Below are 15,753 nucleotides of genomic sequence, written 5' to 3'. Positions count from 1 at the left end.
AAAAATAATTCTAGATAAACAAACTAAAAAATATATTACAAATTTAAGTTAAAGAATAATAACCATAAGGTCTTAAGATATAAAATTATATATATCTAATATTTAGACGGTCTTGGATTAAAAATTATAATGAGTGTTTATTTTTTTATAATATATAAACCAATAGAATTTAAATACATTCTAAAATGTACTGTAACTAAGAAAGGCGTTTGTTATCCATCGACAATTTGCGACAATTTAAAGTGAGGTTGATCTATGTACATTGCATATAAGATCTCGAATTCTGAATAAAAAGCCGAGCGAAGCACGACCATTGTCGATGTAATTACGCTTATGAATGGTATTTTTTGCGCCAATTATGGGAGAAGTTCAAAAGGTTATCACTTTGGTATCATTGCCGGTAGCCTGGTCAGGTAAAAGATCCAATAAAAACCAACCTTTAAGAAACAACATGAGTCTGCTCTTTCTGCTCTACATTCATCTGCAAGTTAACTTCAGCATTATAGTTTGAAGGAAAAAGGAACTACTCTAGATACAAGCCAGCTTAAGCCAAGGTCTAGTTCAGTTGCACAGACCACAAAGGCTTAATCATTAGCTTGGACCAAATCAGGGTTGGCTGCTGCGTTCATACTCTGTTGACCATCACTAAGACTTTCTAAGGGAATGGCGCCCGTTAGAGTCTTGATGGCGAACTCAACGCACGGATCCGAGCATATAACTTCCCATGGTAACCCCAAAGACGACTTCAATCCTGTCTCGGTTTTATTCGGCATGCTTTGTTCCCCAACAGAAGGACCACTCTCATGTGCCGTGCTTTGCCTTCCGAGCAAGACTGCAATTTCTTGAACCGATAGACATGTGGCGTTTTCGTTGTGTTCGGATTGTGTCACCAAGTCGATTATCTCCGGGAAATTTGGAAGACCACCTAGCACATATATCGACCAAGAAACGTCACATAATAACATGCCAAATCTTCTATTCCCCTTTACGCTCAATATGTACCTTGATCGGGATCCGGTATGAAAAAGTCATCTGAAACCTTTGTCTGTGGAGATTCGAGAATCTTCCTTTTCTTCGGCTTCTGATTCGAGCTTGTACCTCCACTTGTCGGTTTCTTCTTCCTATTTCTACTTGAACTCGGCTTTTGAACTCCCTGAATCGATTAGCAACATAATCAAGTGATCATGTTTAGCCATTATATTAGATGAATTAGGTTCTGCTGAAATTAGACCTTAAAAATGCGAAAACCTTTGTCAAAATAGAACATGAATTTGTGAACCGACTGAAAAAGAAGGAAAGAAAAGGAAATTTCGAGATACTTACAAAATTGTCACTGCGTCACTCTTTCATCACTTTTTGTTTTTTTAGTAAGTTCACAAATTCATGTTCTACGTTCATGATGTGGATAGCGAGGTTCTATGACGAAATTTTTGCATTTTAATGCCTAATTTCAGCAGAAACTTACTCTATATAAGATATGTATATTGGCAGGGGTAGAAGACACTACCTTCTTTGATCTACTTGATGGATTTGAACAACCTTTTTCTTTCAATGCATCCTCCTCGCAATGAAAGAGACACATAAATGAACAATCATACTTATCAAAATACTACTATAGAATCATTGCTTGCTTATGATTTCCACTACAAGCACTAGATGTCATACAAAACCAAATCTTTATTTAGCTTCACTAATACTATGACAGTTTACAATATATTTAAAGAGGATTGAACGAAGAATACCGCCAGTTCTAACCCTGGAGCTTCATCCACATCATTGCTTTTCGACTTCATTGCTCGTCTTTCACACTTACCGGTCAGAAGGTAACGATCAATATCCTTCAAAGACCGAAACACGTATCCACTTGCAGGATCAGTGTAGTACTGTAAATGCAGATCAAACATTACTAATGCATCTTTTTCTTTCAACTTATAAAGAGGAAAATAAACAGTTGTTCAGCCATGCATCTTTTCATTTCATCTCGAAGCTTGAAACTGATTATTATAAGCTCAAACAGGTGAATTCTTCTACACTAATAGTATAATATTCTGAACCATATTACCAGGAGTTACATAATCTTTGGGATTCTAACTGCCAATGTGACAACCGTTTTAACTGTTAACTAGCTGATAAAGGTTGTGATCAGCTTAATTGTTAGCTACCAATTCTACCCAAAAGCATCAAGATTCTAAAATACTACTAGTACTGGTAAGAGCAGAACTAGAAGAACCCTCAATTTCTCATACTATGGGGTCAAACCGACATGCATCTATAAATCAAGAAAACATAATCAATACTGAATTTTTCTGAAGTTTAACTAAAACACATTGAAATGACTGAACTTGACATGAAGAAGAGGGGTTAGATAATGATACCCTGTCCTTTCTGCCGCTCTTGCGTACTCTAACTTCAACTTTCCAGCCTTGAGGAAGCCATTCATCACCTCCAACTTCCGCCATTTTCACCCCCAGATGTTTTTTCTTAATTCACTTCCCGGAATCAAGTCAAGACGGGAGAGAAAAATTACAGTGGAGAAGAGAAAGCCTATCTGTTTTTCTTACCGTTTCCAAAGCCACAACAATGAACAACCACATTTCAAAGCCCCCACGTGTTCTTCGCACTATCTGTCTCAGACACTCAGACCCAGATTTGCTTGGACCCAAATTTCCATTTACACTTTTGCACACAATTTTTTAGATTTTTTTATGGACAAAAGACAAGTGCTTTGTAAGTTGTAGTACTAAAATATGCAAATAAAAGTATACAACAGATTGTTTCATTCCCATTATTGGAAAAAGAATATACTTATAACTTCAAATGGACTGAATTAAAGGTCTTGCTCAGTTACTAACTATATAAACTGGCCTCATACTCTTACTTTAGAAGAAATCAAAAGAGTAAATCATACACATCCATTTCATTTATATTCTATCTTCAAGTCTCAGATTACAATCCAGATTTCATCAAAAAACTTGAACACAAAAAATCAAAGAATTTGTACAACTGTTTAACCTTGGATATTGTTCATACAACACCTATAACTATAAGATTAAGATCTAGAAAATAAAAAGCATATAAGCTATATCATCTGAGCTGCTATTCCTCACAAGGGAACCGCTTATTACAGCAAACAAATACTTACAAACTTATCATCTAAACAAACCCAATCTCTTTCAAACTCATCATCAATTATGAAGAGGGTTTGGACCGCCTGGAACTTCTCTATGCGAAACTGCATGGAAATTGATCTTGTTAGGTTCTTGATTATCCACATTCTTCATAGACGAAGCCCGATAAGGAAAAAGAGACCGAAATAAAGACTCTGAATCGCCTTTGAATCCTTGTTTTCTTCCTGCAAGTGTATAGATATGTCTCTTGCAACTCCCAACTTGAATCATTGCTGCCAATATCACCACAAGAATCATGAAAAATGATTGTGTTTTTATACTTCTCATGGTGAATGTTTTGTGGTTGTATCAAGGAGTTTTGAGTTTTTGAGCTTCAATGCAGGTTTGGTAGGCTGGCTATGGCTTATATGTAGAAAAGACAGTTGTTACATTAATAAAAATGTATAATAGGTGTTGAGACTTGAGACTCTATGATTGTGCTATTTTATATCCAAAGGTCTTCATGCCATTGGAGCTTATTAATTAACCCAAAAAATAAATAGTATTATCAAAATTTAGTTGACTTCATGATGCTTGGCTGGCTGAGCTTAAGTTTTTCTTTCCATCCCATTTCCAAGAAGTTGAAGGTTTCTTGCAAGGATTAACAAAATGAATAGCATTTTTTTTTGTATTTGTCAGAGATCATACACTATTATACTTAATCAAATTATTTGTACACGTTGAAATGAGAATTAATTTGAGACCAAATGACACAAGGTTGACTAATTAACAGAAATGCTATTCAATTCTGGCAGGTGGCGTGCTTAACCCAAATAACACAACACATTATGTCATTTAGTGTTGTTCCAAAACTGCTAAAAAAGTGTTTTCATATCTTGAGAGGCCAAATACAAGCGTTTTTCTAAATTAAATTGTGCATTGTGTAGTGGTTTGCATGATTCCTGACTAGAAGAGCTTAATTCAGCCATTTTAAACTAATTCAAATGTACCTAACACAGTTCTTGAGTTCTTATATTCTATTGCCGGCTGAATTGAGAAGACGTGACAGAAATGGTGGAAACATACAGTTATCAGATTTGAACCCTCACCTAAGAAAACTGTATTATGAATGATTGAATGACTATCAAGTTAAATAAGACAATTTAGGGGACTTAACAGGACTTGTAGCCAAAACAAGCATTATTTGCTTGTCATCAAAGTGAGAAGAAGATGATAAATCAATCTTTTATGGTCGACATATTATTAGACTTATTATAAACTTGTACTCAGAGTTCATCCATACCAAATAAAAACAAGATCCACAGGTTCATCCACAAGACCATAGTAATTTCTATATAGCTTGAATCCAACAAGAAGGCATTTGAGCAACAACAATTTTCATTCATCCCTTGTTTTCCTGGGCAGATTCAGCAGCATCTTCAACAAGGCTTTCTTCAGCTTTCTTCTCTGATGCATCAGCTTCAGCCAACGGAGCCTCATTTTCAGCTGCTTCTGTAATGCCGCCTTGAAGACGGCTCTTCAGGCTTCTTAATGGTCCCAACCTTGACATATTTGCTCATGAACTTGTACTCCCAATCCTGCAAGGCGTCAAGCTCAAATGGGCCGAGCCCAGAGATGTCTCCTGTTAGATCCTTCTCTTCGAAGGACATCTTGGCTAGAGCCCGGCTAGCATCCTTTCCTGCAAACAATGCGTATGGCCCACCAGGCCCATAGAACATTCTGAAGGGGGAAAAAAAAACAAGCTTGTGAAACGACTGTGATTGTCATGAAGATAGATTAACATAATCATGGAGTGATGAGAAATTGGAGATTGGTGATAGCAAAGTTTGTAAAAGGAATATATATGGAGTTGTTTCCACCATGGATGGACAACATGATTTTGGCAAACTTTTGAAGACATAAACAATGCCATGAATGAATTGAAGTACACCAAAACCCTAATCTTTTAAAGAAGGGAGGAAAAGTGAAAAGGTTTCATAGAATATTAAAAATCAATTTGTATGATGATGGCTTAAGGTGCTTTGCCGAATCAAGCTGTTAACTTTTGACTGTCGGTGACTAAAGGTTCAGAAATCACAAGCAGTCCCCATAAGAAGAGCACTGCCTCCAGATAAAAACATACAGATAACTGACGATCTCTAACATATTGCTCGTGTAGTATTTGTCGGCTGCAAGACTACATGGCAATTCAAGTAGAACAGACAGATGGAAAATAAAGCCACAATACCAGATTTTTGTTCCAGTTGCTGAAGATTAAACTTAGTTGAATGACTATATGCACTCTGCAAATTAGGAGTGTTCAAGAGTTCGACAACACAGTAAGCTATCTAATTTTGACCAATAAAACTCATCGGTAAAATCGTCAAACCAAAACCCTAACTACTGTGACCATCCGAAACCATGAAACAGAGTGAATAAGCACAAAAAAACCACAAATTCGGATCGGAGATCCAAAATCGATCAAGAGATTTACCTGCTCTGAGAGACATCGTAGATCTGACTCTTGATAGCCATAAGCAAGGGCTTTTTGGGGTCAGTGCCATCGTACTCCTTGAGCTCATCCTCGGAGATCTCACCTACCTGGACAGGTGGCGGGAGAGGCTCCATGGGCTCGTCGAAGACCTCCCTTGGTGATGGGAAGGAGTAGAAGAGGATCCGAAGAGACCGGAAAGGACATAGTAGAAGGCCAATCCAACTGCGAGAAGAGTGAAGAAAGTGGCCGGAGAAAGTCCCGTGTAGACAGTAATCGCCTCTTTCAGGGTATCCCAGAGCTGAAGAGCCACCATTTTTAATCGCAGGTTTGAATTGCAGTGATGGAAGAGATGGTGAGTAGTAGAAATGTAGATGGATGGAGGAATGGGGCTACTGCTTGGAGGAAAAGTCAGAAGCCTTTCCTTTCGTCCCCTTTCTCTTTCTGTGTGCTTTCTTTATAATCGCGTCTTTTTAGGAATATTAAAATAGGGGTTTTTTTTATCATCCTTTACGATTTTGTAAAATGAATTTCTGAAATGCGGAAAATAAGGATATTTTTTTAAGCAAGTTTATAAGAAAATATCCATATAATTTTTTTTTTAAGAAAGAAGAAAAAGTATGAGTTCAAATACATAGATAAAGGATACTCCCTCCGTAAATTATGTATATATTTGTTTTAGTTCGGGTTTTAAAAAAAAAATGAAGAGTAATAATCGAAGATGAGAGAGAAGAGAGTAAAAATGTTTTGCAAATAGATAAAGTGTGTTAAAATAAGAGAAAGTGTGTTGGAAAATGATAAAGTATATAAAATTGATTTCAAATATGAAAATATATGTTATATTTTGGGACGCCCGATAAGGAAAATGTATGTTAGATTTATGGACGAAGGGAGTATAATTTTATCACTTTTACTTTCTCTATATTCGAAGAATTGGAGATAAGTTAACGGAAAACTGTAAATGTAAACATTAAATTGGAAATGCGAACAAGATGCAATAGTCATTTAGAACATTCTCAATGGTGATACTCATTTTGAATATCATAGAAAAAATTTGAATATTATTTTTATTTTATGATATTCTTACTTCACAATGATAATATTCTTACTTTACAATAGTGATATTCACATCAAATATCATGATTAACTTTTTATATTTCTCTTTATTGTTTGTCTTATTTGTAGAGTTGAAGTTATTTTTTAATTATAAATTAGTGAAAATGTTAGATGTATAAGCTTTTTCATGATTTTGTATACGACTGAGTATCAGAGCATCCACAATAATGATCTCCTAAAATTCTTATTTTTAATGTAAAAGAAAGGATAAAATAATTATATGGAGGGGATATATAAAAAATATAAGATATCTTCACGAGAATCCATGTTTTTAGTTCTTCTCTCATAACTAAATAAGATTCTTGTAAAATTCTCTTACACATCTCATCTTTCTTTTTATTTTCTTTTTCTTATTTAGTTTTAAACACTCTTTACAAAAATTTGAAGATCACCATTGTGGATGCTCCCATATGATACTCAAAAGTAATCATGGCATTGGAATAATAAAAAACTCTTATATTTATCTTTAAAGAATATTCTAAGATACTTGGAGTATCACAATTGTAGATGGTCTTAGTTTGCTTTCACAAGGTTGTGATTTAAAGAACAATGATAAATTAGACATGCTACATGTATGCCATTCTTATTTCTGTCTAGGAATCCACTTCTTAGAAATTGTATTCAAATAATAGAATTGAAGTAAAATTGTGCCTATGAGCCAGCTTGTATATTTTGTTTTTCGTGAGACAACATTCATATCTTCAGGGGTCCACAAGCCGACAGTAAAAGATGTTAAATAAAAATATTTCCAACATAACATATTCAGTGTGTTAAGAGACAAAGATGTCATTAAACTACTAAGACAACTTGAAAAGTGCTTTTATAAAAGTAAACGACGGTAATAAGACAACAACTCCTTAGAAAGTAACTGTATATGACACCCAATTCTCCAATTATAAAGTAACTTATATGGTTTAATCATATAATATGTGACAAACTTTACTCATGTCCTAACAAAATACTCCCTCAGTCCCATATATTTCTCCCATCTCTCATTGTGCACAGGGTTTAAGAACATTAAATGCACATCATTTGTGTCGCGGTCTAGTAATTAAAAATATTCACCAATCCAACATAATTTCTATTGACCAATCAAAATATAATTCAGTTTTTTTACAGCCAATGAAAACTGCTTATTTGAAGACACAAAATACAGAATTAGAGAACATTCTCTGTCATGGAATCTTATATTCTTCCATTTACAGGTAATAAAAACACCACAACCATCACATTTGAGCTTCCATGACAACTTAAATACAAAACTCCATAACAGAAAAGAAAAACACACATTAGATACACAACATTTACAACTTTAATTACTTCATTACCCTATCTTAATGGCTTCACCCTTTGATTTAATTACACATCTGTCTATCACGGATGTTAACCATGACCTATATCAAGGTTTCCTTTTAGACGTAAATGAGGCAACATGGGACACAAATGAAAATTTCGAGCTCATAAAAGAAGGTCATTAACAAGCATCGATTCAGAAGAAACAAGGCAAACAAATTTACCATCTAGCCATCATCCGCCAACGGGCATAATGCTCAGCAATGATGAGAAGATGCACATACTGGTTTGGCTGCTCAACAAGACAACATGGACAAACTCAAACGTGTCACCATACAAGTTGTTGCACAAGAGTTGAAGGTCACAAGAAGGAGTACTAGTGCAACATGGAACAAAGAAAAGCAACAAAAGCATGGTGGACAAAGGTATGATATGAACATCAAATATCATAATTGTGTAGGAAAAGAATACAGGTTCCACATGAAGATATCAAATCACTCAAATGGGAGATATGTCTTGTATTAGAGACCTTGCTAGGCAAGCTTTCACTCTAAAAAACCTACTACAATACTAAGCATATGCAGCGGTCAAAAGCAGCGGTTTTATCTAAGGCAGCGGTTTTTGTCGCGGTTGTACATAAGGAAGCGGTTTTTGCAGCGGATTTGCCTAAGACAGAACGGTTTAGTATGATTTGGAGTTTACGCAGCGGATTTTGCAGCGGATTTGACATTTTATTTATGTTGCAGCGGTCAAATGTATCTATTGCAGCGGTTATTTTTTTTTGCACCGCCAAAAAACCCCGCCCAAAAATTGTAGGCCAAAAACTCCCGCCCAAACATATCTATTGCAGCGGATTTGAATTTTTGGGCTCATTCCTGCAAACATATCTATTTCTCCCGCCCAAACATATCTATTGCAGCGGCCAAACATATCAGGAAAAAATTAAAACATTTGGGTCAAAGAATGTGGAAGGTCTGTATACGGAACTTCAAAGTTTTGGGCTCGTTGCTGCAAAGGTTCAGGGAGAAGTAAAGTCGAAGGTGAAGGTGGAGGTGGAGGTGAAGGAAAGTCGAAGGTAGTATTAACCTGATAAGACAAGACGAGGTATCTTGTCGCGCAGGTACGTGGTGATGAAGGGATTCGGCCGAGAGGGCCTTTAGGGGGTGAGGAAGACGAGACCGAGAGAGAGATAGAGGAAGGATAGATAGAGAGAGAGAGAGGTAGAAAAGGGATTGTTCTATTCATAATCTTTAAGGAGATAAAATATCACCTTATACAACATCCCTTGTTGGTTCAACAAAATCATCCTGGGAAAGAGCCAACAAGAAAACCCAAGAAGGAGTATTAATTACTCATCCTAGAAAATCTATCTAAATCTATTTAAGCAAATCTTATCCTAACAACTTAAATCCAAATAAAATCCTAACAATAAATCTAATAAAAGAAAATCTACTAACTAGCATCTAAATAATAAATAATAAAATATTAAACGAAATCGTCAAGATATTTCGGTCTGACTCAGTTCCGGTTCGGGTGGTCTCGTGGGCCGGTTTGGCCCGTAACAATTTGATCCACTTCAGCTCGGTGCAGACTTCCGCCATGGAAATGTATTCGGCTTTAGGTGAGAATTGAGAAATCGTGGCTTGCTTCTTCGTTTTCTAAGAGATGGGGGAATCACCGAGAGTAACGAAGAAGCTAGTCATGCCTCCTAATCTGAATCACATCAAACAAAAATAGTCAAAGAGATAGTAGAAGACAGAAACAAAATCAAGTAGAGGAGGCACGTGTGCAGGAGCAGCAGTTGTACAAGCGTCAACTGTTGCTGTCGCTGATGCAGTTTCGCCACGATCGCTGGAGGACGCAGCAGGCACGATCACGGGGGTAGGTTCAATGCGAGTCCGGTCAGACACGAGCAGGTTGTGCATCAGTTTCTTCAACATAATTAGGAAATCTCTAAGAACGAGGGTCCGAACCTAGAATAAAAGGTGTAGTCGGTTCGGTGTGCATGAATGCTGCATAAAGGGAATACCGCTTCGTAGAAGACAACATGTCTAGAGGTAAATATATGAAAATTTTCCAAATCATATAGTCACCACCCGCGTTTAACAGATGAATAGCCGTTGGAGATGCATGGACGACCTCTTGCCACAAATTTATCCAACGACCTAGGCTGTTGAGCTATGTAAGCAAAGAGAACCAAAGATGCGGATGTGTATATAGACCAAAGGAATTGCCGGTGAGGAGCTCACAAGGAGATCTTCTGGCTAACAGAGGCGTTGGAGTGCGATTAATAATGTATGCAACACTTTGAATACATTTACACCACAGAGTTAGCGTAAGGTGTGCTAGAGAGTGCGAGCCATATTGAGAAAGATGACGATGCTTGCGCTTGACATGCTCGTTCTGCTAAGGTGTGTAGACACAAGAAGTTTCAGACAAGATATCACTTTGCAGAAAAAACAGCTAGAGGAAGGAATTCCGTCTAGTTGTCAAATCGAACACGACGAACTGTAGTAGCGAACCGAGTCCTAACCATGGACAAGAACGTAGTTGCAAGAGAAGTTACTTGAGCTTTACTACTAAATAAATACACCCATCTAACTTGAGAGAAATCATGGACGATGGTAAAAAAATAAGAATCACCGGTACTAGAAGGTGTACTAGACGGAACCCAAGCATCAATATGTATTAATTCATATAGCGTATGAGCTTTATTATTTCTAAAAGAAAAGGAAGAACGAATTTGTTTACCATTGTGATGGACACCACAAAGTAATAAACTATCTATGATGATTTGCTTAAATCTAATCTAGAAATATATGTCAGTACTAACGAGGACGGATGACCGAGACGCTGGTGCCAAAGTAAAGCCGGCGGTGAGACAAACCGAGCAGATAAGCGTTAGAGACTCGAGATGTCGCAACCAATAAACCTCTCAATATTCTTCACCCATGCCAATCACTATCCTCGAAGTGGTTTTATGTAACACGTAGATACCATCAGTAATAAGTGAAAGTATGCGCATAACACGATTCAGCCGAGCAAATGACAACAAATTGTAGCCTAAGTCAGGCAACCCCAACGTGGGAAGCCGAAGTAATAACATTTTTCGTTAGAACAATAGATACAAGGTGGATTGCATAAAAACTTGAGAGATTAGAGCGATCACCAGTCATATGAAATGAAGCACCAATATCAAGAATCCAAGGAAGGGACATATTACCATTACCGGATTCCTAGTAGTTAGATGGAGGTGCTAGAGTACAAAATATAATATCAAGAATCCAAGGAAGGGACATATTACCATTACCGGATTCCTAGTAGTTAGATGGAGGTGCTAGAGTACAAAACATGTTAAGAACAGATGCACATTGTTCCCGAGATAAAGACACAATCCCAAAGAATGACCCAGAAACAAGTGGATTTAGTGCAGAATAGGCGCTGAAAACAAGTGAGTTCGATGCAGAATAGGCACCGAAAACTTGCCCACAACCCTGGGTCACATAAGAGGTAGAGCTGCAACCATGCCCATTATTAGTCGCGATCGTGATTGTTATTGGCAAGGTCACCGTTGCGCTTTTTCTTGACCTAGTCAGGAATCCCATGAATTTTAAAACAAGTGGAAGGACTTTGACCAGATTTACCGCAATGAGAGCATACCAGAGTCTTACGATCAATAGCCTTCGAGTTAGGCGGCGGTGGAGGTGGATGGCAAGTAGACATTGCCAAAGAATTCGGTGTAGCATCCAAGGAAATCAAAACGATACAATAACTCTCCTCTTGAAGGACGAGTGCATAAATGGTATTAATATCAGGGACTGGATCCTGCACCATAATGCTAGAGCGAACGATCCCGTACGAGTCATCAAGGACAAGAAAAAGTGATAAATCATATCCTCAACACGCTGAACAATCACAAATTTGGTGAGGTCACACTTGCATTTACTGCAAGAACACACCTTTCTCGGAGAATAAGCAAGAATATCATCCCAAAACTTGGTAAAAACGCCAAAATTGCCGATTCTGACGGCACTTTGACAAGCTGGACAAAAGATGGAGCTTTCAGGGTTTGTTTCGAACGACGAAGCGGTGACAAAGTTGAACCCATAGCTCTTTAACAGTATCAATGTATTTGATGAAGCACGCAGAGATCGATAAACCGTCTTGTGAATCCACCCAGCAAGCATGAAATTGACCATGTTTCAATCTTCATGTTCCGGGGTCCCAGCCGTTGGTTTTGATATAGAACCGAAAAATGAAACCCAGTTTGCGTCGGGCACGAAATAAATTGCGCATATGATCGGACGGATGTAGGTAATATAGTGACGCGAATTCCAACATCAGACGTTTGTCGACACCCTTGCCGGTCATTGTGTTTGTGGATTACTGGATATTTGATTTATTGGGGGGGGGGATGTTTGGTGGTGGTGGTGGTTATGAGCGGGCCGAGGGAAGGAGGAAGCAAGTGGGTGTTATTATTGGGTACGGAGACCGTGAAGAAAAGACGACATTGTTAGTTTACGATTATCAATTTCTTTAGTTGGAGGATCAATAGTAGGCTCGGTACCGTGCTAGAATAATTAGAGTTAAATATGATGTGTATTTTGATTTATGATGAGAGTACACGACAATAATTTTACAAGTATTAGATGTTATCTTGTTAGGAATAATTATATCCTAGTATAGAAGATATAAACAATCTCCTAAAGATACAATATATAAGACACTTCTTTTGGACGCATCTTTTTTTACTTTCTAACGTAGCTTTACTATTATCGGTACTGGACGTGCCACTTCCACCAGAAGATGCAATTCTAGAACCACCAGAAGATCCACATACACTTCCACCAGTAGGTTCTCTGCCAGTTCTCCCAGAACTCTTCCTACTACTTCCTTAGAAGCGGTTATCTTCCAAATGCATTGTAATAATCAGCTTTCGATCCATTTTTATATAAAATAATAAATAATAAATATAGAGTCTTTTTTACTATATTTTGACAAAAAACTATATGTTTTACTAACATACAACATTACTGAAATGAGTACCAATGTGGTTTTCTGGTCTATAACTGTTTTGATTCATTTAAATATCTAACTTATTCTGAGTCTATTTAAAAATCTTTTAGCAAGATAGTCTTTGATTTACTACCTAAAGAAAAATCAGATGGATATGGAGGTAGATTCCTTATCGATAACCGTGTTTGTTCCATTTGGATGTCACATAACATGTTTTGCGTCTATTTAACAAGATTTTGATTAAAATGAGGTAATTTATTAACATACAACAAAACTGTGATTAATGTTGAAGTAATCTACGAAAAACAGTTTTTATTTACTATGTGTGACGGATAATCTGCAATTGACATTTTTCATTAATAACAACTTGATATAATGCAAAATCGATTGAATATATAAACAAAATCATGAACAGAAAAATATACTCATTTTGAATGTTAAAATTACCCGTAATTCAATGGGTTTCATCCTTTATGTGTACCATGATTTAGTATGTATTATTCGGTTGAAAAACATCTTTGAAGTGTACATTTCACTATCGGCACAAGTAGACATGCCATTATATTAATGTGTGTTCGCCAGGTCGTTTAAGGCGAATGAAAATAGCTATGAGAAGAAGAGAAATGAGGATATCAATTGCCGACTATCCAAAAACTAACCCAAAGGCAGTTTAGTAGAAGTACCAGTCAAATCCACGAGAAGATATAAACACTCTGTATAAATATTAGTCATTGGGATAAATGTATTTATGACTGCAACCACTCAAATCATTCAGATAGCAAAACAAAGAGGAATTAATGTATGGAGAAAAACACTTAGTGAGATACTATATTTTCCTAGTTGACAAGTTGATCATAGAAATTCATTCACTACCAAACATGTAATGTGTTCCTACTCCTATACGGAAAAACTGGAATCTCAAATAGAGCATAATAGTCCTTTCCAAATAGTTAACCACGACGAACCCATCAATTGTTCATACCAAATGAATAAGGAGCATCGGGATATGGTACTAGCAAAGCGGCTAAACCACATTATCAATTCTCTACACAACAAATTAGCACAAACAGATTCTAATATGATACGCTGACTTCAAAGGCATATAATGCATCAAACAAGAACAAACTATCCTAGCAATGGATATAATCAACACAAAGACTAGTTGGTCAAACTAGATAATATATCAACCAAACCTAATTAATTAAGCATAAGAGAAAAGATAACACTAATTGCAATATATAGGGAATACAAAATTTCACAACTATTATTCAACTAGAAACTTCAGGCTTAGCTCATGTTCATCTTCGTAAACACAAAAGCTATGGAATTAGGACAAACTAGAGAGAAAAAGAAAGGAGAGAGAAATAGATTAGTTTTTCTCCTCTTAAATACATATAACAATATCTCTCAACTATATTACCAAAAATATAAATCCCAAAAGAAAATTACCAAAAATAAGAATTAAAACTAGAAAAGATAACAAAATTAAAGTGCAAAATAAATCACTTGATCAAACTTTTTGCAAATATCGACAAGCACTAGTGAATAACCGGCGGGTGTCTCATAGTGATCCACACGTTTCTCCGTGTAACATAACGGTGGGCGCCTCAGATAGATCAGTGGCCTCCGCCAAAAGCTTGTACATGTTGGTCGAATCAACACCGACGAGCGCCTTGAATTGCACCGGCGGGCACCGCCGGACCGAAACCTTCAAATCTTTGTCTTCAACTTCGGCCTTTATCTTTGATATCTTCTAAAGTCTTATAAACACTTGATCTTGCACATTCATGTAGAATCTTCTATGTATCCAAATTTGCACTAATATAGCTCATAATGCACCAAAATACCATGACATCCTTGAGTAATAGTCACGTCGTAGACGTGCCTATAAAATTCCCCCACACTTAAACTCTACTTTTCTCGAGTGGAATCAGGCTACCACTTCGTTTGAATGAAAATAATGTAGAAATCCAAGTGCAAAGTCATCAACAAGAGCAAGAACACGATAAGATCAAATCAAACCTAAACTCCACTAAATCATCAACTCACAAATATCAACACATCTCAATCATCATCAACCACCAATTCCAAGGAAAGATTGAGCTATGCAACCAAAGAGTATGAATCTAACCTAGATACTCCATACCATCATCATATGTTCACCAAAATACCATAATAATGTAAAAATCTCCACACCTTATATTTCAACAAAACCAAGTCCTAAATATGCAATAAAGTTCCACAACCACAACAAAATAAACAGAATATGACTAAACCCCTTCTACAAGCTCAACATGAAAGTGAACTCATAGATACTAGACATTATCTCTCCAAGTGAAAACCTACCCGAAAACACTCCTATAGACCATATAGTTATGTCTCCGTGCCAAGTAAAATCAAACACCCTAAGACACTCAACTATTTTACACTCCAATTCTTGCTAAAGCGCCCTTTCAGGTTTCACCTAACACTTTCATAAAAATGTGCTCACAAACCTCACTATCACTTTGAATCTTGTTTTTTCCACGCCTATTGCCATCGAGATTACGTGCTTATTACCCGATCCGCCCTTTTGGATTTTCAAATCATCATAGGATTTAAAATTTTGGATTTTTTAATCCTTATGCTCTTTATTTTAAAAGAAATGATAGGTAGAATACCAAAAGCCTCACCCTTACTTAAAGTAGATGGTGTCCTCAATGTATGGACATAATAGATAAGTTAAAAGAG

The 15,753-nt window shown here is 36.6% G+C and overlaps 1 protein-coding gene across 1 annotated transcript; it reads right to left on the bottom strand.

Annotated features, from left to right (window-relative positions):
* Positions 1–4,609: 4,609 nt before the first annotated feature.
* On the bottom strand, positions 4,610–6,739 carry LOC141250455 (uncharacterized). Its single transcript, XM_073669978.1, is given in 4 exon segments — positions 4,610–4,847; positions 5,602–5,755; positions 5,758–6,053; positions 6,708–6,739. Coding segments are annotated over 4 exon segments (720 nt in total).
* Between the last annotated feature and the right edge of the window lie 9,014 nt (positions 6,740–15,753).

The sequence above is a fragment of the Phyllobates terribilis genome, unplaced genomic scaffold (genome assembly GCF_046119375.1).
Source record: "Phyllobates terribilis strain yellow unplaced genomic scaffold, ASM4611937v1 Scaffold_5735__1_contigs__length_49538, whole genome shotgun sequence".
NCBI lineage: Eukaryota > Metazoa > Chordata > Amphibia > Anura > Dendrobatidae > Phyllobates > Phyllobates terribilis.
Note: the sequence above shows the minus strand (reverse complement) of the source record. Positions and strands in the feature narration are given on the sequence as shown.